The 20,355-nt window shown below is 39.2% G+C and overlaps 1 protein-coding gene across 9 annotated transcripts in view; it reads right to left on the bottom strand.

The window, feature by feature from the left end:
- The window catches only part of CLCN3 (chloride voltage-gated channel 3), a 43,978-nt gene that overhangs the window by 15,124 nt on the left and 8,499 nt on the right, over positions 1-20,355 (bottom strand). For 3 of the 9 annotated variants that reach the window (XM_079991381.1, XM_079991386.1, XM_079991382.1), the window contains exons 3-8: positions 6,424-6,584; positions 5,704-5,803; positions 3,651-3,838; positions 2,773-2,895; positions 1,823-2,029; positions 826-906 (exon numbers count right to left, since the gene is read on the bottom strand). In XM_079991381.1, the coding sequence (XP_079847507.1) occupies positions 826-906; positions 1,823-2,029; positions 2,773-2,895; positions 3,651-3,838; positions 5,704-5,803; positions 6,424-6,584 (860 nt within the window). Of the gene's footprint in view, positions 1-825; positions 907-1,822; positions 2,030-2,772; positions 2,896-3,650; positions 3,839-5,703; positions 5,804-6,423; positions 6,585-16,890; positions 17,117-17,185; positions 17,393-20,355 lie in introns of those variants that run through there. The other 6 variants (XM_079991383.1, XM_079991387.1, XM_079991385.1 and 3 more) reach the window with 5 other exon arrangements.

Below are 20,355 nucleotides of genomic sequence, written 5' to 3'. Positions count from 1 at the left end.
TTTTAAACTACAGCAATGTTTTGGCAGTCAGGATAATGGGTTAGTCGTGCACAGATTCTGCACCAATTTCTGCAGACAAATATGGCAGATACAGGATAAGCCTGACCTGAAGCAGTTTCACTATTGCTTAACTGTATGGCAAGCCCAAGAACTGTCCACAAAGCAGCCCATATTACCAAAGTTACAGAAAACAGCTTAGTGGTGTCACAGTAAAGATATTGCAAGCTAAGGTGCATGAAAAACCACATAACTGCTACATCATGAGCTGGATTCTGTCAACCCATGCATGTCTGCACCACTTCGACATATCTGGAATGTGCTATCAAGTTCACACTAAGCACTGCCAGCAATGAGTAGAGCTTCAGTGAAGACAGGAAGAATGGAAACATTACATGCAGAGAATTTCTGAGGAGCTTCTAGCTGTTTAGGAATAACAGCAATAAATAGCTACTTGCCTAGTACTCTTTGACAAGTAGAATTTGGCTCAGGTGACTAGGCAAAGGAAATTTTATAAATCAGAAAGGTTATTCTTTCTTTTTGTGGAAATGCCATAAATGGCTAACATCAGGTTTAGGCAGTGAATCTAATAGTATCTTTTGTTGGCTAGTAGTAACTTCTGGTCACCTTATTTGTAAGGGTTGTACTACAAAGTTAAATTTATCTCTATTTACCACCAAATAGCCCTGCAATGAGTACACATTGAGTGAAACTGTGCTAAGCTTAAACCTGCATTGTTATGTACGTAGAGAGACTGAGTTTGAGTGGGTCATGTAAGATTACAGTAATAACAGAATACACATTTTTTTCAGAGATTTTTATACATACTTCTTCTAGGCTGAAAAGGACTCCACCAATAGGGGCACCAAAGGCTACTGATACGCCCGCTGCTGAAGCAGCTGATAATACCTGTAAAAAGGATTACATAGCTTTAGACTGTTTGAAATAAAATCTCAAATGTAAATAGTTCACTGTTACGACTTATCCACAAACACTGGGCATATATAAACACCATAGCAGCAAAAACCATATTTCATAACTAATTGGGATCATGTGGCTTCTTCTTAACTTAAGATTGGGGGATGTTGCTTTCTCTAAGCTAGTCACAACTGGCCATGTGTTCGAAAGCCACTTTCCCCAAGACCAATTCTAGAATTCAGAGAATATAATTTAGGAAGAGCTCTATTATCTGACCAAATGTGTTTTTAAGAATGTGCTCCCGAGGAAGGGAAGACTGTGGCACTGGAATCCGAGAGCCTGATCTTATGCACTCACATAGTTACGATATATATGTGCCAAAAAATGTGGCATACTTGTCAAATTGTGTTCCAGTTTTTTTTTGGGGGGGGGTCTATTTAAGGCCCCTTGCAGCAAGAGCAAATTTATACCAGCAGCACTGAAGGCACAGGTTGCTGAACCCTCTTTGCATCAATGAAAGCCCCTTGTGCCACATGCAGGCCTTTCCTTAGAACCAGATTACACCATTGGGATGAGGCAGCCATTGGGGCCCAATCCTATGCTCTTGCCACTGCAGAACAGCAGACAGCACTGGGCCCTGGGGTTCATACTGCCAATTTATTACAAATATCAGAGCAGTGCAAAATTATACATGAGGTAAGACCCTGAACAATTTCAAAACATCAGCATTTCTAGAATTAACCTCATTTATTCTCTGTAGCTTACTACTTTATTCAATTAAGAAAAACAGCAATTATTTTAGCCGCAATTATTTAACTGCAATCGGATTAATAAACATGTTTATTCACTACTTCCTTTTCATAAGAATGAATTATTATAAATGTATAATTTTATAAGAAAGACACACCTCCCTTTTTTTTGCTTCATTTGTGCTATACTTCGGAAAGAGGTAGGAAAAGATATTTCCACAGCAACAGGCAACATGTACTAGAGGACCCTCTTTTCCTAAACTCAAACCTGAGGCTACAGCCAAGACTAAAGTGATTGTTTTTATCATCAAGGTCCACTTGCCCAGGTATCCTCTAATGATGAAGCCACTCAATATAGTTTTGATCTAGAATAGAAAAGAAATAGACATTAAAATAATATTTTAGGCTTTTCATGAAAATTTTGAACACATATCTCAGAAAACATAACTTGTTCAAAACTTAAATTACACAGCTGCTGGAACAAAAATAACCACTCTAAATTCTCAAATCCATTTTTTTAAAAAAAAGTCTTTTAAAAGACTGAAATATATTAGTCTGTGATCCTGCACAACTACCACAAATACACTGGTAATTATTCAGATGCTTATATTATATTAAACTTTCTGCATGGAATTTATTCACTCAAAATATAATTAAGTGTGCAAGTTTGACAAAATAAAATTAATTTCCACAGCTCTTTTAACTTCTTTTCTATATATAGTCCTAGATTTATTTTCCCCCTGTTTTGGCTGTTTCACTTTGTGCTATCACCTGTATCAGCTATATAACCTAATATAAATGTTATGTGGCATAGGCAAAATATTAGCTGTCATAAGTGGTTGTCGTATTTCTTCCACTCTGTTTCAGATCTATCTCCAACATCTAAAAAGGAACTCCAGTGTGTCTTATGGCCTTTGACACGCCTTTCCAGGGGTCATAGAACTGCAGCCTTAAATACACAAATTAGGTCCTGAACCACAATCAGAGTCCCAAGACTTTATTTTGTACATTATTATTTATAAACATGTAGTAAGTTCTATGTGACAGCATTCCTCTCTTTACCAGCTTTCCTAACCACTTTTAAGGATAATTGTAATGGAAAGCCTACCTCTGGAATCCCAGAGCCACATGCATAAGGTGCAAACACCTTCACCAAAGAAACGGCTAGGAAAGCAAAGCTCAAGGCCCAGAAAATATACATGATGTAGTTCATAATGTAGGAGCCTGGGCCCTGAAAGAAAGCAAACAGAACAAACAGTTAACAAATTTGAGTTAGCTACCACATAGTAACTTAATTTGCAGTGAGTTTTGACACAAAATGTCTTTTCTTTTTAAGCGAAGCAACTACTGTACAGCAAACAGGATAGGGTGAGGTGGTCATCGGCTATAGTAAAAGCCTACATGTCAGCACTCTTCTCCCATAATGCCAACAAGTGATGAAAGCAGAGGTGGAGAACCTGTGCCCCACCCCACCCCAAACTTGCTGGGCTGCAGCTCTCATCATTTGTGGTCCTGGCTGGCTGGTCCTGGTGGAAGTTGTCACAGGTTCCCTCCCCTTGCATTATGGGCTCACCCTGAAGCTCAAGGTCTTTTTCAAACACATATAACAGATTGTGCAAAAAAACAGCAACAGCAGCAGTTAAATGGCAGCCAAACATTTAGGATATTTTCATACTGTCAGGAGTTTCTGCACCTACAGCTTTCACTAAGTCATGTAATTTCATTGAAATATTCTCATGCATACATGTTTCGGACTGCTGAATTTCTGAAAAATGCCAAAGATCCCCCACTCCCACTCTCCATACCCATCGGCATGTGCACAAGGCACTGAAATGTTCTCTGAACATAGGATTCTCCTTAATCTTTCGTTATATGTTAAATCATTACCATTTCTGTTTTTGGATAAAATACCATCTGCAGGCATTCACAGACAGGTTAAGTCAGTGAAGAAAGGACAGTGAAGGAAAGTTGAAGAGCTATACTTGCCTCTGCTTGACCAATTATTAGTTCTGCCCATGTTTTCCACAGAGGACATTTGTCTCGCTCTTCAAATGTTGTTTCATTTGAGGCCCAGCAACACTGTTCATGGTTGAACCACAGGGCACTAAGACAAATGCCTTCCTTTAAATCAGTCATCCAGTCTGCAGCAATATCTATCAACCCAGCCAATGCACCTATTTCAGTAAGAGAGATGGCATAGCATTTTCAGAGCCCATAAGTAGACAAAATCACCATCAATTCACGCAGGATGTAATAAAAACTCAATGTGTTCAAAAACAGGCCTAGCTGAGATTACTCTTCTTCAAAATGTAGAAGATTAATGTTAACAAAATCAATCACTTCACCCGGAATGCCAACATAACATAAATGGTGTCATTAATTTTGAAATGTCCCATAGAGTTTTACATTACTGACTTGGGGATATTTTTTCTTCATACTTTTCAAGATTAAATCTGGAGGGTAAAGTCTCTGATAACCTGATCTTGACAGGATAGGCATGCACAGCCCTCAGGAGCTCATCTTGAAATGCTTAACAGTGTCTAGGGAGTTGGATTTTAATCACATTTCTTCTTTAATAATAATAAATAATAAGAATGTTATTTATACCCCACCCATCTGGCTCTCACTCTGGGCCACTCTGGGCTGCTTACAACATATCTAAAAACATAATAAAAACATCAATCAAAAACTTCTCTAAACAGGGCTGCCTTCAGTTGTCTTATACATAGCTGTCAATGTTTCCCGTTTTTTAAGGGAAATTCCCTTATTCTGAATAGGATTCCTTGCAAGAAAAGGGAAAAATTGACAGCCATGGTCTTATAAAAGTCAGATAGTTGTTTATTTCCTTGACATCTGATGGGAGAGCGTTCCACAGGGCGGGCGCCACTACCAAGAATGCCCTCTGCCTGGTTCCCTGTAACTTCACTTCTCGCAGTGAAGGAACCGCAGAAGACCCTCGGAGGAGGACCTCAGTAGCTGGACTGAGAGATGGGGGTGGAGACGCTCCTTCGGGGAAACTAGGCAGAGGACGCTTAGGGCTTTAAAGGTCAGCACCAACACTTTGAATTGTGCTCGGAAACGTACTGGGAGCCAGTGAAGATCCTTTAGGATTGGTGTTATATGGTCCTGGCGGCTACTCCCAGTCACCAGTTTAGGTGCTGCATTTGGATTAGCTGCAGTTTCCTAAAGAAATGTGAGTGGTTTGGAGCCCTGCAGAGTTTTACAACTGCTTTGTAAGCAGCACTTAAAAGTAGTTTCCCCATTTTGACATCACAGAAAACTGTGGTTTAAGAAACCAGGACATCTCCTCTGAAGCTCAACATATGGAAAGGGAAAGGATGGGGGGGGGGACTCAAGCTCACTGCTTGCTCATACTCCAACAGTCCATATTTTGTTGGATTGGGAGTGTTGCATAAGGACCAGACCATAATCTAAAGAGGATGATTCTTAAAACCTTTAATAAAACATTCTTTACTCAGTCTTTTAGTTCTAAAAAAATAAAACTTTATAACCAGCTTGACTTGTTTTGTACAAGGAAGGAAAATTTCATTGTTTCCTGCATGTATGCTAATATTTGACTTGGCAGGGTAACCAAAGAACACCAAGATCTTCAAATGTTTCATACTCTAGAATACTCCAATATTTGAGGTTGCACTCAGGAAGTCAATGGACAATCAGCAGAAATAAGAAAAAGAATACAGGATGCAGGTCAAAATCATTCATCTAGGTGAAGTGAGAAGAGACACAAAATGGTCTGGAGTTTTCGGGTAGAAGAGTGACATATCCATGATTTACTGCATGCCTTACTGCACTGATCATAGCTTTCACCTTTATTGTCGCCTCACATACTGTAGATTTCCAATATTATAAGTGATCAGAGGTGAGGGATGCACTCCTGTACCCACTGTCTGCAAGTTTGCCCCTGTTGAAATAATGTAGACTTATGTCTGAGTATACATATATATGATTGCACTGTAAATATCACAAATTTCACCAGGAGTTCTACAAAAACTAGACAGCTCCTTCAAGTTGTCCCTACCTGATGCTAATCCAGTTAGTGTCACAACTAGCCATCCTGACCATGCATCATACAAACTCTTAGTCATCTCCCAGGCCGATTCTTTCTTCTTGCTATTGATCTGTAGAAACAAAATATTACCTGGTATATTACAAATCTTTATTTGATTAACAAATTATACAACAAGTTTGTGTTCTGCTGCTGAGCTATGGCCCCTTTCTGAATTGTGTGGGACAGGATCCTGAACCTTGTCATGTTCTAATGCCAATTATAAAATGCTTTTTCAAGTTGTCAATCTGTGGCCAGCTGTCAGATGTTGGAGAAGTCAAACCCTTTTGCTACCAATGATGTCCTTAGACCTTTTGCTCCAAGGCTGAGGCCATTCACCCCCTAAGCAGAATTCCACCTTTTCTGTTCATTCGCCCCCCCCCCCCAACACACACTGCTCCTACTGTGTTGTCCCCTGCCCCCAGCAACAGCTTGATATAGAGGGAGGCAAGGGTTCCTACTTCTTATGCTCAGAAGAACACTCAAGAGAATAGAATTTTTTTAAAAATGATCCAGCAATGAATCATTTCAGTGTCAGCTACTACTGTGACTAAAAATTCAATTTGCACCAACACACTACAGATGACACCTCTCCTATACATTTATATAAATAACCATTGACCTGATCAAACAGTATGTAAAGGCAAAGGTGGTTTTTTATGAAAAAAAAAAGCAGTGCCGTAGAGTTTTTACCCGTCTGTGTCTTTCTCTGTCCTTGCACTTCTCTCGCACCCAATCAATGGTGTGGAAGTCATCGTATGTTCCAACCCCAGGAATGGGCTCATCCAAGAGGTCCAGTAAATGTGTAGTACTGTTAATGCTTCCTCCATTTGTCATTGTATAATGAGTTCCTGCTGTGGAAAGAGAATTACTTATTTATTTTAGTTTCTGTACAAGAAGATAACTATCTATTTAACTTATGGCTGCCGACATTCTAAACTTAAATCAAATAAAATTCTTATTATATCATAGTCTGGATCTGAAATGATACAGCACACTGCTCATCAGAAAAAATCCTGTGGGCTCATCCATGATTCAATGGCTGTATCAAGAGCATCTCAAACTTGTGTATCTACAACGTACCTCTTTCAACTGTCTATATAAGGCTTACTCTACTACAACTACTACTACTACTATTTCTTAACTTCTATACTGCCCTTCATCCAAAGATCACAGGGCAGCTGACAATATAAAAACACAAAAAGGCCTAGGCCCTCCAACTGTTAAATATGATATCTGTATCTACAGTGCATGAACTGCCTTTTTCCCCTGCTACAGAAAATGGGTTTCAACAAGAGCTCCATCTGTGCACATCTCCACTTCATATGCCTCCCCAAAGTCCCTATATTTGGCAGCAATGCAGGTAAGAAAGCATTCACCATGTCACCTGTGGTGAATGTATGCCTCTAGGAGCCCATACACACACCCAATTCCCAGTTAAGCTTCTTTTTGGTAGAAGAAAACATGCAGGGCCAAACCCCTGCTATGTTCTCACACCTGGGAAAATACCTCAAAGCTAACTTCCTGCACTTATTCTTTCTCCCTCCTACACTTACAACAAGAATGTAGTTGCTACTAGTGTTGGGTCACTGTACAAGCTTTACCAAATACTGCCCATTCTAGTTCCTTCCATGTCTTCTGGAAGCATGGGGCAGGGATGAAGAAGAGTCCTGGTAGTCAGAGTAGGGAGGAATCCGGAAAACACATGTCTGTGTTCATATTACTTATTTCTACTGTTGTAAGATTTGCCATGCCAAATTAACCCACAGAATGAGTCTAACATGAGACAAGCTCTGCCTCAGCCACATCACCATAGTTTCAATGTTCAGCAACTAGATATCATCTAGATTAAATGGGTCTATTTTCTGCATGGTTGTCTGGAAAAACCTGAACTCCAGATTCATTCTCAAGCAGACTGTGATGCCGAGTCCCCACTCACTTAACAGAACACCTCCACAACTTACTGAGGAGACAACAAGGAGAACTTCCAGGAATACTGCAACAAGGATTGAGCTTCAAACTCTTAAAGTGCATGTTTGCTAGCTTCTTAGTATGCTGGAAATAATGGGAAATATAGTTCCCATCTCCCTGGCCACTGCCACACATGCTTGACCCATACCCTTCTATAAAGTGTGTGTTTGGGGTGGGGGGGTTGGTGTGAACACTGTGGCAGGAACTGGAGGCAAATTACAGTACTTATTCATTTCACATCAGCAATAACTCTGGAGAGTCAGGTGTCTGATCCCAAATACAGTGATACTTCGAGTTACAAACATCTCAGGTTACAAATGCTTCAGGTTACAAACTCCACTAATCTGGAAGAGTTACCTGGAGTTGAGAACTTTGCCCCAGGATGAGAATGGAAATTGTGTGCCCACAGCGCAGTGGCAGCAAGAGGCCCCATTAGCGAAAGCATTCCTCTAGTTAAGAACAGTTTCAGGTTAAGAACGGACCTCCAGAACGAATTAAGTTTGTAACTAGAGGTATCACTGTAGATTTGTGGTGCCTAAAATTTGGTCTCTGAAGCCCCATTTCAGAGTTCACCTCAACCCTGACTGACAGCTGTAACCAATCTGTAAATGATATCACAAGGTCAAAAGAAATGGCTGTAAACACCTCAAATATATGTTTTAAATAAACAGAATGGGTGTACAAATTTTCAGAAAAACATATTCATGTAGACTAAAAACACTAATCATTATGATCAGGCTGCAAATGGCAGAATTGTAACCCTGTAACAAGCAGTGTTTTCTTTGAACAAATGAGATCTATAAACAGATTTAGACATCTGTTGCAGTGTCTCAACAGTACTGCATTAAATATGGCCCAGCTATGGCACAGGCACCAATCTTTTCCTGCCACGCATCTCAGTTACTCTGATCTAATGTTCTTACTCTGAGACAAGTCTCTTCTTCGGTGGAATATTGAGTAATTAATCCAAATATCATATGGAGGAAGTATTCCTATTTAACAGGTAAATCCTGATTGCTGCTTTCCAGCCAAATGGGATGACTAAGAGCTGCAACAATACCAAATTGCAGCTACTAAAATGCACAAGTCTGGATTCAAAATAATAAATTTCTGAAATACAATTTCTCTTTCCCCCTTACGTTTCAGAATTTTAGCACAAGTGGCATCCATATTTGCAGCACAACTGTAAGTTCAAGAAATACGAATAATTAGGAAAATGTCCATTTAAAAATATTGCTCACGTTTGCAGTTGTTTTAAAACCTGAAGGCAAGTGGGTTAGCATGTGGTCAAACAGATTCCACAAACCCCCTCAATTCTATGTACAAACTTATAAGCAGATTATTTTTACTATACTCAAAAAAGATATCAGGGGGATTGAAAAAAGGTTATAATATTTCCTCCTGTTTCCCTGCATATTCTCCAGGTCCACCCCTCTCCCCCCAAAAATATCCCACACTAATAACTGCCTTCCATTCACCACTATGCTATTAGCAAATCAGTATAGCTCGAGGAATGTTGTGAAAATGTCCTTGGGTCATGACTACACTATGAAAGTAGGTCACGCTGCAAGTATATTAACTAACAAGTTTCAAGTGACACTTTTTAAAACAGGAGTGAAGAGATATAGTTCAACACCTTCAGAACACTGGGTTATTTCTGTTTTTGACCAACCACAGCTTGTTGTTGTTTTGTCCAAACTGAGCAAGATGTGGGCAATATTAATATGGTTGTTTCAAACAAGCCAACTTAAAACAATGGTTTATAAACCTACCTTGTTTCAACAGGCCATTGCTAAGAATAAACTCAGCTTATATTTTGGGTGAAATAAACAATGGAAGCGGAAGCTTCCAATCTCATCCTCACAGCAAGGAGAAAGAGAAGTGAAATGGCCAGGAGGCTCGCCTTCATAAGCAATGGCAAAGCACATGCAAGGTTTCATACTTCAAGTGGTGCCCTAAAAGTTAAATAAACTCCCAAGTAATTGCCAGTGTTATAGTCTTTCTAGTTAGGGCAGGTAGAAGCCCAGCTGCTGACGAACAATCAGGAGCCTTAATTTTTGTACTCAAATATTCCTTGGCAAACCCACTGTCAATGCTGATCAGCTGATGGGCAGTGACAGCAAGTCTGTTGGAATTACCGTATTTTTCGCTCTATAACACGCACCTGACCATAACACGCACATCGTTTTTAGAGGAGGAAAACAAGGGAAAAAACATTCTGAATGAAACGGTGGATGTATCATTTTTGTGCTTCATGCTGTGGCCATAGACATGTGATCTGATGGTGAATTTGGGGTGACCCAATGCAAAGATCCTGAGGATCCATGTAGATCCATGCTTTTTAACCACGTTTTTGCACCATTGCAGCCCCAGGCAACAGTGGGTGTGTGGTTTTTGGGGGGCAGGCTGTAGCCATGGACATGTTATGTGATCTGATGGTGAATTTGGGCTGACCCAATGCAAAGATCCTGAGGATCCATGTAGATCCATGCTTTTTAACCACGTTTTTGCACCATTGCAGCCCCAGGCAACAGTGGGTGCGTGATTTTTGGGGGGCAGGCTGTAGCCATGGACATGCTATGTGATCTGATGGTGAATTTGGGCTGACCCAATGCAAAGATCCTTAGGATCCATGTGGATCCATGCTTTTTAACCACATTTTTGCACCATTGCAGCCCCAGGCAACAGTGGGTGCGTGATTTTTGGGGGGCAGGCTGTAGCCATGGACATGCTATGTGATCTGATGGTGAATTTGGGCTGACCCAATGCAAAGATCCTGAGGATCCATGTGGATCCATGCTTTTTAACCACATTTTAAGTGGGGAGGGAAGGAAAAACACAGAAGGGACAAGGAGCAGGAGAGGGGTGTGCAGAGAAGCAGCTGGCTAAGAATGCAGGCGAGGGGTAGGGAGGAAAGGAAGGCAAAAGTTTTCCCTCACCTACCCACCCAAGCCAGCCAGCTGGCGCTCTCTCTCTCTCTCCCTCCTGCATGTTTTCAGCTTTCCCCTCTGCTTGCCTGGAGGGGAGGGGCTTTCCCTGCTCTTTGTTCCGTTTGAGCAAACACAGCAAGGAAACAGAGCTGGGTGGGCAGTAAGACCCTGAGGCAGAATGCCGGAAAGCAGCCGCTTCCTCTTTTCAAGTTTCCCTTCTCAGAGACGCGCGATTTGATTTTTGCCTGCTTTTTTTGCCTCCCCTTGCACTATTTGGCTCCAGGGACCACACATTCGCTCAATAACACGCACAGACATTTCTCCTTCCTTTTTAGGAGAAAAAATCTGCGTGTTATAGAAGGAAAAATACGGTAGCTATGCTACAAAAGTCCCCATCAGGATCTCTCTAATGTGCCTACCTCTGCCAAAGGCAGGGCCTGAAGTCAGCACCAATCAGCAGACTGAGTTACCGTAGTTAAATAAAAAGCTGAGTTGCTGCAGCACATGGATAAATTTTCTGGTGGGATCCCAAAAGAGTAGACCAGCCTAGTGGGGAAGATTGAACAATGTTGAAATGTGACATGCACCCAGTTGTAAGGAAAAACTCATCCATTCATTCTCAAAGGCCAATTAATGGTGGAATTATAAGTGTTGTCTACACTAGATAAATGGAGTATCACTAGAATATCACTCTACACTAGATACTGGAGTAGCAAAACATTATATTAAAATCCACTATTGTAAGCCTGAAAATGTTATAGCTTATTTAAAAAATGCTTATTGAGCTATTAACAATATTTTTTACCTAACTGATGAAGTCTATGAATGCGCCGGCAAGTTTAAACGTGGTGAAAACTCTGGTTTTAATACAGAAATATCATACCTTTCTTTTCAATTTTGGTGAAAACTACAGGTGCATCCTCCTTGACAAGCCTGAATTAAAGTATGCTTTCATTGCTTTGTTGAGTTATGAGTGTCAGGGCAAAAGTTATTAAGATAATTCTGCCCCACTAAAGCATATGGTAGCAAGTACTGGCAAAATAATGTAGTGCATGGGCAGCTTAAATTTTGAAGCCAAATTTCACCAGCACTATAATGTTAGCAGAGGGAAACATGTAATGGATGCTATGATACCTATTCATTTTGTTATGGAATATGGTAGTGTGGTGTGCTGACTAGACAAGGATTTACCATCCTTTGAGGGATAATTCACACATTTGGAAATGTGGGAAAAAATGTGGACACCACCCACCTCATCTCACAATGACACAGCATGCAACTGTCAAACCATAAAAAATTATTTCTTTCAATGTTCAAAAATATGATGCTATGCAGTTACTGTTTTGTAAACTACTTGGAGATTTTTTTAAAAAAAATAATAATAAAGCACTATATAAATTTAGTTAAATAAAAATAAAACAAACATAGGATTTCACCCAAATGTTGTGCACATTTTTGCTATAATACTGTGAAATGCAACTGAATCTGCTGTATGCAGCTATCTGAACAGGTTGAAGTGCAGTGTACACCTTGGGTATGAATGGAAGCACATGTATAATAGAGAACTTCCCATTATATTATAATATTATCTTAAGGTTAACAGAACCTAATATTTTAATACAGGGTAATTCACTGATTTATTTTTAAGAAATTCTGCTAGTTAAGGCACTTCCTAGCTGTAGCTCGTGTTTATTTTCATTTTGGTTATAGCCTGCCCTAAACCTTTTGATTTGCAGGTTGCTATTATTTATACATTCAAAACTATTATTAAAAAATAATAAAAAGAAAACCATCTAGATCAGTTTTAAAGCAACTAGGTCACAACCACATTTGGAACAGCTTTTCTAGAACATGTGTTGCGTACATAACCAAATCAGCACATAATCTCAGCCTCTAGCATAAGATGACACTACCAAAACATTTATAAATCCAAATAACTGAGAATGCAGAAGATACATTTCCATTTACCCTATGAACAACCCAATGCTTCTATGCAATCAAACTGCATAAGCAGTTTTCTTTAAGAATTCCCCCCCTGATTTTGTTTTGTTCTTGGACTGTAGAAGCAATGGGGATGTAATTCGATTTTAAAGTAACTGTAGAATGTCAGTAGAATAGGATAGAATGGATTCTGACATATAGTACTGTGGCAAGAGAAAAACAGTACAAAGGCAAACTAAAGGAACCTGAGATCATGCATTCAATGCATCATTTATATTTAATAACTGAAGATTGCCATTCATGTCTACCAACTGTTAAGATGAAACTTGTACAAGCCATCATTTTAGACTCAGAGAAGGTGGTGCAGAAAACCCTGGCACTGCTAGTGTGCCCAAAAAGCAAAGGACAGTCTTCCCTATGATTAAGCATGCCAGTACAAGAGAGACCAAAGAACAGTATTAGAAGAGCATACAGCTCCTTACAAACCATAATTATTCTTTCCCATATTCTTTGGGCAGTCAGCATTTCACTGAATTTGGCTTTTAAACACTATTCATTATACAGTTTAATGAAGAAACAGATTCAGGTATACCCTTTAGTCTATTGCTGCAAATACTAAGAGTCTTGAAGTACCACAATGTCCTTTGTTCATTTTAATTAGAGAAATCCTTTAACATCAACTAAATATACTTTCACATCAGGGAGACAGTTAGCTTCAACTATTAGCATTTGCTCCTTAGTATGGATGTACCAACAGGTCATTGGTATAATGTTTGGAATATACGACGAATGTCTAGCAACTAATGCAAGACTGTAACCTGCAAGAACTGGTAGCTCCATTAGCTTTGTAAAGGCTAATCATGCCTGATGAAAATATATTGCAAAACCAACATAATCTGGCCTTGACTTATAAGAATCATTGGGATCAACAAAAGAAGCAATTTAAAGCGCACAAAAGAATTTTGTGTAACATAGATGTTAATCTCCAGATATAAGTGCAATCCCGGGTATACAGTAACAGATCCAGGTGCATCCAAAGAAAAGGCCTTCCCACCCTTCCAGCTGAGGAACCGGATTTCTCTCCACCCATAAGCACTTTATACAGACATGAGTTTTATGACACTGCTTTTAATTTATTATGACACCTGCTAAAGCTGAAATACAAGACATTTCCTGGTTCTTTTCCAAAGACACTTATTTGAATAGATATATATATTATAACTTGCTTTGAAGGGCCATTTTTATAACTTCCCATTTCTTATTTTAATATCCATGTGACATTCACATGAACGACCTATTTAAGAAGTGGCTTAATAAAGGTATAATTTTGCCAGTTGTGTTAGGCTTAAATTTGAACCTTTGCAGGAAAGCTAATGAAGTGACTTATTTTTAATAGACATGGAATAACCAGTATAACCAGGAATAAAAGTATTCTTATTCTGAAAAGCCTACCCAAATGTATAGAAAGCTGATTAGAGTTTTAATCCATTTTCAGTCTATTATTATTTTAAGTTTTCCAGAGTCTTAAATTATTGTTGTCAATATTATTGTTTTGTCTTTTTTTGTGAACCGCTTTGAGTTTTTTTACAATCAAGCCATGTATAAATTTTAAGAAATACATAAGGAATAAACAAAGCTTTATTGAATTTTTCACTTCAAATTGGTGACAAAATTGCTGAATGTAGTTAAGATTACTAAAAAAAAAAAACTTGAACTGGAGCTTCCTGAATGCCTTCCTTTCTTACTAACACTCCCTAAAATGCCACCTGCCACGTTTACACTCCCTAAGAAGATCAGTTTCCTTAAAGCCTGTGTAAAGTTGCATACATGTTGTGTCAATCAGAGCCTTCTATAAGAGAAATGTGCTCAGTAGAGAAACACAGAGCACCTGACTGAGTGAATCATAAGATGGAATTTCTGACTTCAGATTTATGTTCTACTCACTTAAGGCAGGCTGCTTCTGTGCCTCACTGCAAAATTAATACACCTCAACAATCTGAAAGCTGTCCTCTTTATACATGTTGAATGCACCAGATCAGCACTTTGGACACCTCAAAACCCCTTTGCCAAAAAAAAATCACGAAGCCCCATTCTATGCATATTACTCAGAAGTAAGTTTCACTGGGGGAAGGGCCATAGCCAAGTGGTACAGCATCTGCTTTGCATGCAGAAGGTCCCAGGTTCAATCCCTGGCATCTCCTGGTAGGGTTGGGATAGAATCTTGTCTGAAATCTTGGACCAGCCAGTATAAATAATAATGAGCTAGATGGACAAATTATCTTCCTGTGCTCTCATTATGTTCAATGGCACTTATTCCCAATGAAGTGAGCAAAGACTACAGTATAAGCTTAGTTTCAAAGAACATTTTTTGAAAATGGCCCATGTCAGTGTGTATATATTAAATTGTACAAGAGTACTCATTGAAATAATTATTTAAAAACCTCATCAATTCAACATTTGGCAACCTATCCCAAGCCCAAACAAGCTTCTATGGCACACAACCACAATATGATTAATTTATCACAGAAGTAACATAGTTGAAGACTAGCTCCAAGACTTAATTGTACAAAGCGACAGACATCTTAGCTTCTGATATTTCAAGAAGAAACCTTAGAGAGGATTATGTACAAAGTGGCGCATGTTGAAGTAATTACAACAATGCTGACTGGACAAACCCTTGCTTTGCTTCAGTAATGAAATCTAGTGCACAAAGACGAATCTGCCACAAATGCATTAAAATGTACTTTATGGAGATAAAGCTATTTCTTAAAATGTATTTTTATTAAAGATTTCTTGGTTTACAAAAGTATGTGCAATGTCTCTTTTTTCAAGTTACATTTTCTACAGATCAGTTTCATTTATCGAGACATTAGTGTTACATTAGGAGGAAAAGGGGATAAAGAGGTGGAGGGGGCCATGGTGAGTGGGGGTGGAGTCGGGTGGCAATGTTTCTATTTACTTAATGTATGTGTGGGGTTTTGTGTCAGCTTCGTTTGTGTGGGTTCTCTTTACTATTCACCTGTGTTCCTTTGGTGGTGAGAGAGGTTGGGGTTGGCCTAGGGTGTGGTTGTTTGTTTGTGATTGGCTGTGGTGAGCTTTGTTTTCATTCGTGAGTGGGGTGGGTGGGTGTTTTTGAATCAGATTAGCCATATTGATTCGTATGCTGTTGGTGGATTTTTGTCGTTGTCTTGTTGGATTGTGTATGTGATAAAAGGGAGTCATACCGGGGTGAAGGCGTCTTCTTCCATTTGTCCCCATGTCAGTTTCAGTTTATTTCATGTCAGTTTCAGTTTATTGGTTAGTTTTCCTAATAAGGCTGTTTCCCATACTATTTGGTACCATTGGTCTATGCTTACTCCTGACAGGTCTGATAAAGCTGCCATTTGTGAGTAGCCTAACCTCAAGCTCCCAAAACCCAATATCTGAAACAAAAAACATACTGACAACATTCTATTTTTAGTTCTGCGACGTACTTAGAAAGGCTCGAATGAAAATGATCTAGCTCAGTATATATAAATACAACTTCAGGACAAACTCAACTTTCAAGTAATAAGCAATATTAAAAATTAACAATAGATTCTTAGCTGTAACAGTATTTACACTGTATGCTTTAGTACAATTAGTGTCTTCATTACAAAACAAAACTCTGATTTAAATTACATTCAGACAGCAGCCCCCTGCATACATCCAGTTCTAGGATTCACTGATAAATGGGAGAGGAAGCAGTATGACAAAACAGAAACACAAACTTGTCTTCCGTTTTGCACAATACTTCCTTATAAATGTCTCCTTTAGTGTGTGTCTCCCATACTGATTCTACAAAATGCACGTCTGCCATTTGGACTAGTGGTGGTGAAAAGCATAGTTCCTGGATAATTTTCATTATGTTGGGTGTACTGATTCAGCACAGTCAATACCCCAAAACATCATGAAAACAGGCTATACCCCTAAAACGCCTGAAAGCACCTGCAATTTCTCTGAACATGTACACATCTGCATGAAAAAATAATGGACAGCCTGTAATTGTGATACTCTTCCCTTAAAGGTATATAATTTCCTGTGAATTGAAATGTAACAAATACAGCTATTATATTTTTAGATTAAAATGGCTGTTTTGAGTCATGCAGTAAATTCATTGCACCAAGCTTGCAGAATGCCATGAAGGAGTTAACTATAGGAGCACACACAGAAACTTCAAAGCCTAGTACAAACAGCATTCTCCTTTAAGTTCTCTCAAGAGAAGAAACAGCTTCCTTAATTAATTCTTGTCAGTCAAGCTATGAGCAGCCATTACTACAGAGCTTATTTCACGACTTACATAAAAGAGAAAGGTTGGGTTTTGCGCTCTTTAAGAAGAATGCCAGATAGCGAAGATGGAGTCACCAGCCAATGTGATCTAAAGCAGAACTAATCCGTCAATTTTTTAAAAAATGCTGCCAAAGGGCCAGTACTGCCTGTTTTCCCCCAGTATGAAACATATTGGGGGGGCTTGACAAATCAGCGCAGCATTTAATAAGCAATTAATAACTCATCTCTAGATCTGAAAGCAACCTGCCACACACACACACGAGAAGGCATACAAGAAACTGAATCACAACATGAATCTGATATACCTCTTTTATGCAACTCTCTCAGTGGAATGCCGTCTCCTCCCCCATCGTAAGGTAAATAAGGATCGGAAGATACTTCCATGAGTGTAATAGACAGAGGGCTTCTAAGATCAGAACGACCGAGTCATTTCTTATAGAACAGCAGCGGGCTGGGAAGCTGCCATATTCGATCAGGATTTGGACTGTGTGCTGGCTTGTTGCAGCAACTCTGTTCTTCCACAATCGATGATGTCATCAAAGGGAAATTATTGCAGCCTGGTTGCTACTGGCTACAATCTAGGAGTGCTTAAAGGTGGAACGGCAGACTTAATCTAAAAAGCCTGCTATTTCTGAAGGTGACTACACTTGAAGTAAAACAGAATGAACTGGTTTAGGAGAATATAAACTAAACCCAGCTGCCCAAGCTAACACTAATGTAAAAATAGCAGCACTGAAAAGGCAGCCATGTTTGCCCTTGTGCTTTTTTATATACAAACCAAATACTTAAATTTAATTCCTCAAAAAAGAACAAAGTGGGATGGGGGAGAGAAGACTTATCTTACTCAATTCAGTGTCTTTTTTTTAAAATACACAGATCCATAACTAATATGACCAGCAATAAGAGCACAAATCATACGAGTGGCTTAGAAACAGGAACATTTTATCATACCCAAAAAAGAGGGAGGGGAGAGTCTCTCAAATTACAGGGACAGATTTAATGCAGTTTAGCCTTTCTCGCATCATTACAATCACTTCAACGACAGAAATGTTATTAAAAGCCGATATCGTTGGCACACTTAGAAATCCAATTCAAGCCCATGAGATTTACTTCAAAGTAACTATATGCAGAACCAAGCTGTCTATTATCTTCCCATTTGTATCTCATTCAACATAGATTGCCATTTGGTTCGTGGACGTCCCAATACACTGAGTTAGCAAACTGCCACTGTTCTACAATAAAACAATCATATTGAAACACATAATGTAAGGATTCCTGGAGATTTAAGAATGAATTTGAATGCTGTTTAAAGTCTACTCTTCATCAGAAAGGCTGTATATAATACATGGTAACTGATTTTAGTGAAAATTTTGATTCTCTGGATATAGAGGTTTGATGCTAATTTTTTGTCCAGAAATAAATACCAACACATTCTGACTTGTGAACATCAAAACAAGTGTTAATCTGCTCTGGGCAAATGCTAATACTTGTCCTGTTCTAGCTTCTGAAGCACAATCTTGCCCCGACATCCACAAATTGGTATAAAAGGTAAAGGGACCCCTGACCATTAGGTCCAGTCATAACTGACTCTGGAGTTGCGAGGCTCATCTCGCTTTATTGGCCAAGGGAGCCGGCGTACAACTTCCGGGTCATGTGGCCAGCATGACTAAGCCGCTTCTGGCAAACCAGAGCAGCACATGGAAACGCTGTTTACCTTCCCGTCGGAGCGGTACCTATTTATCTACTTGCACTTTGACGTGCTTTCGAACTGCTAGGTTGGCAGGAGCAGGGACTGAGCAATGGGATTCGAACCGCCAACCTTCTGATCGGCAAGTCCTAGGCTCTATGGTTTAACCCACAGTGCCACTCAAGTCCTTTACAAATTGGTATACTTTCACCTTCAAAAAAATATTTTGAAAAAACATGCAGGCCATATGATGATTTGGTTGCAGATGATATCACTTATTGTAGTTGTGGATGCCACTTTTTGTATATATAGTCCAGTAGATAGTGTTGGGGAAGAATCAGTGGTCATGATGTATGTTGACACCAATCACATGGGGAAGTATGTATGTACAGTCCTAAAGCAAATTTTAGGTTGCAAGATACAAGGTTGAAAGCTAAAATTTTCAAGTTAGCTTTCTCTGAAATCTGCCTGTTTCACACACAGGGTCAGTTAGACAAGTGCTGCTGACAAGTGAATGGATGAAACAAGGACATTGGGAGATGGGATTTTGATTTGTTAGGCCAGAGCTTTCCAAACTGTGTGTTGTGACACTTTAGTGTGTAGGTGTGTCGCGCAAATGCTTCCTGCGCTCCTCTAGGGGCTGGAAAGGGGTTGGTTTAACCTCCAGTCTGCTAGTAAAACTGAATTACTGTGTCACAAAATGACGCATGTCTAAAAATTGTGTCATCAACATGAAAAATTTGAAAAGCGTTTTATGAAGAATACAACATGGTTACAGGGGTGTGGGGCATAACGTAACATGGCTGTTGTGGGGAGCATGGATTAACACAAAATTAGCCAAGGATGTAAATGTGTTAACTGTTATTGGCAACTTCAAAAACATAGCACTGAAATCTTCAGCCACGCTTTAACCTCCAGTCATTGCCTCCTGGATAAACCTGAATATAAGTAAATATTTATTTTATTTACATACTGCTCTTCATTTTTTAAAAAAATATCAAAGTGGTTTTTACACAATGGAACATTAAAACACAATGAAAACAACAAATACATTTATTACCTACCAATCTAACAAGTACAACTATGATCTACTTATAAGCACAGAGGAAACCAAACAGCAGAAGAGGAAACAAATCACACGACCAATAATACTTTTTTTAAAAAAACCACACACACTTGGCTGAAAATTTTACAGAGCACCAAAAGCCAGGAAAAATAGGCCACCTGTTGCATCTCCATGGAATTACATAGATGAAGTGCTACAATGGAGGAGATTCTATTAATTATCTCATGTAAAAGACACTGTTCTTCCTGTAGCTCTGCTACTGACAAAAGAGCATTCCCTGCCACATTTGTTTTCTTAATTCAATATATGGTACTCCTACACATTGAGACAAGTTTTTAATTTCTCTGAGTTCAAAACAACACCACATATCTATGCATGATTGCAACAGTTTATGGTTGAACAATATAAAACTAGAATGCTGAAAAATAAAGAGACCATTGGGGAACCAGAAGTCTCCTTAGCAGCAAGTACCTCTTCGCCGCAGGTAAGCACCCATGCTCAGCATAATGATTCCCTTTCCAAACATGGCAGGGAACTCAGAGGAGAAAGGGATGTTTGTACTAAATGAGGGAAATCAACTCTGCACCCCTTCCCATATTATTGGCATGCCCCCAAAATAGGATAAAAGAGTTGGCATATCTCACTTTGCACAGGAGATATCCCAGAAGAAAGAGCAAGACAAACAGCAGACACGTACACACAGGCACAGCATCAAATTTCCA

Source organism: Podarcis cretensis, assembly GCF_951804945.1.
Source record: "Podarcis cretensis genome assembly, chromosome: 9".
NCBI lineage: Eukaryota > Metazoa > Chordata > Lepidosauria > Squamata > Lacertidae > Podarcis > Podarcis cretensis.
The sequence above is the reverse complement of the archived record's forward strand: the minus strand, read 5'-3'. Positions and strand labels throughout refer to the sequence as shown.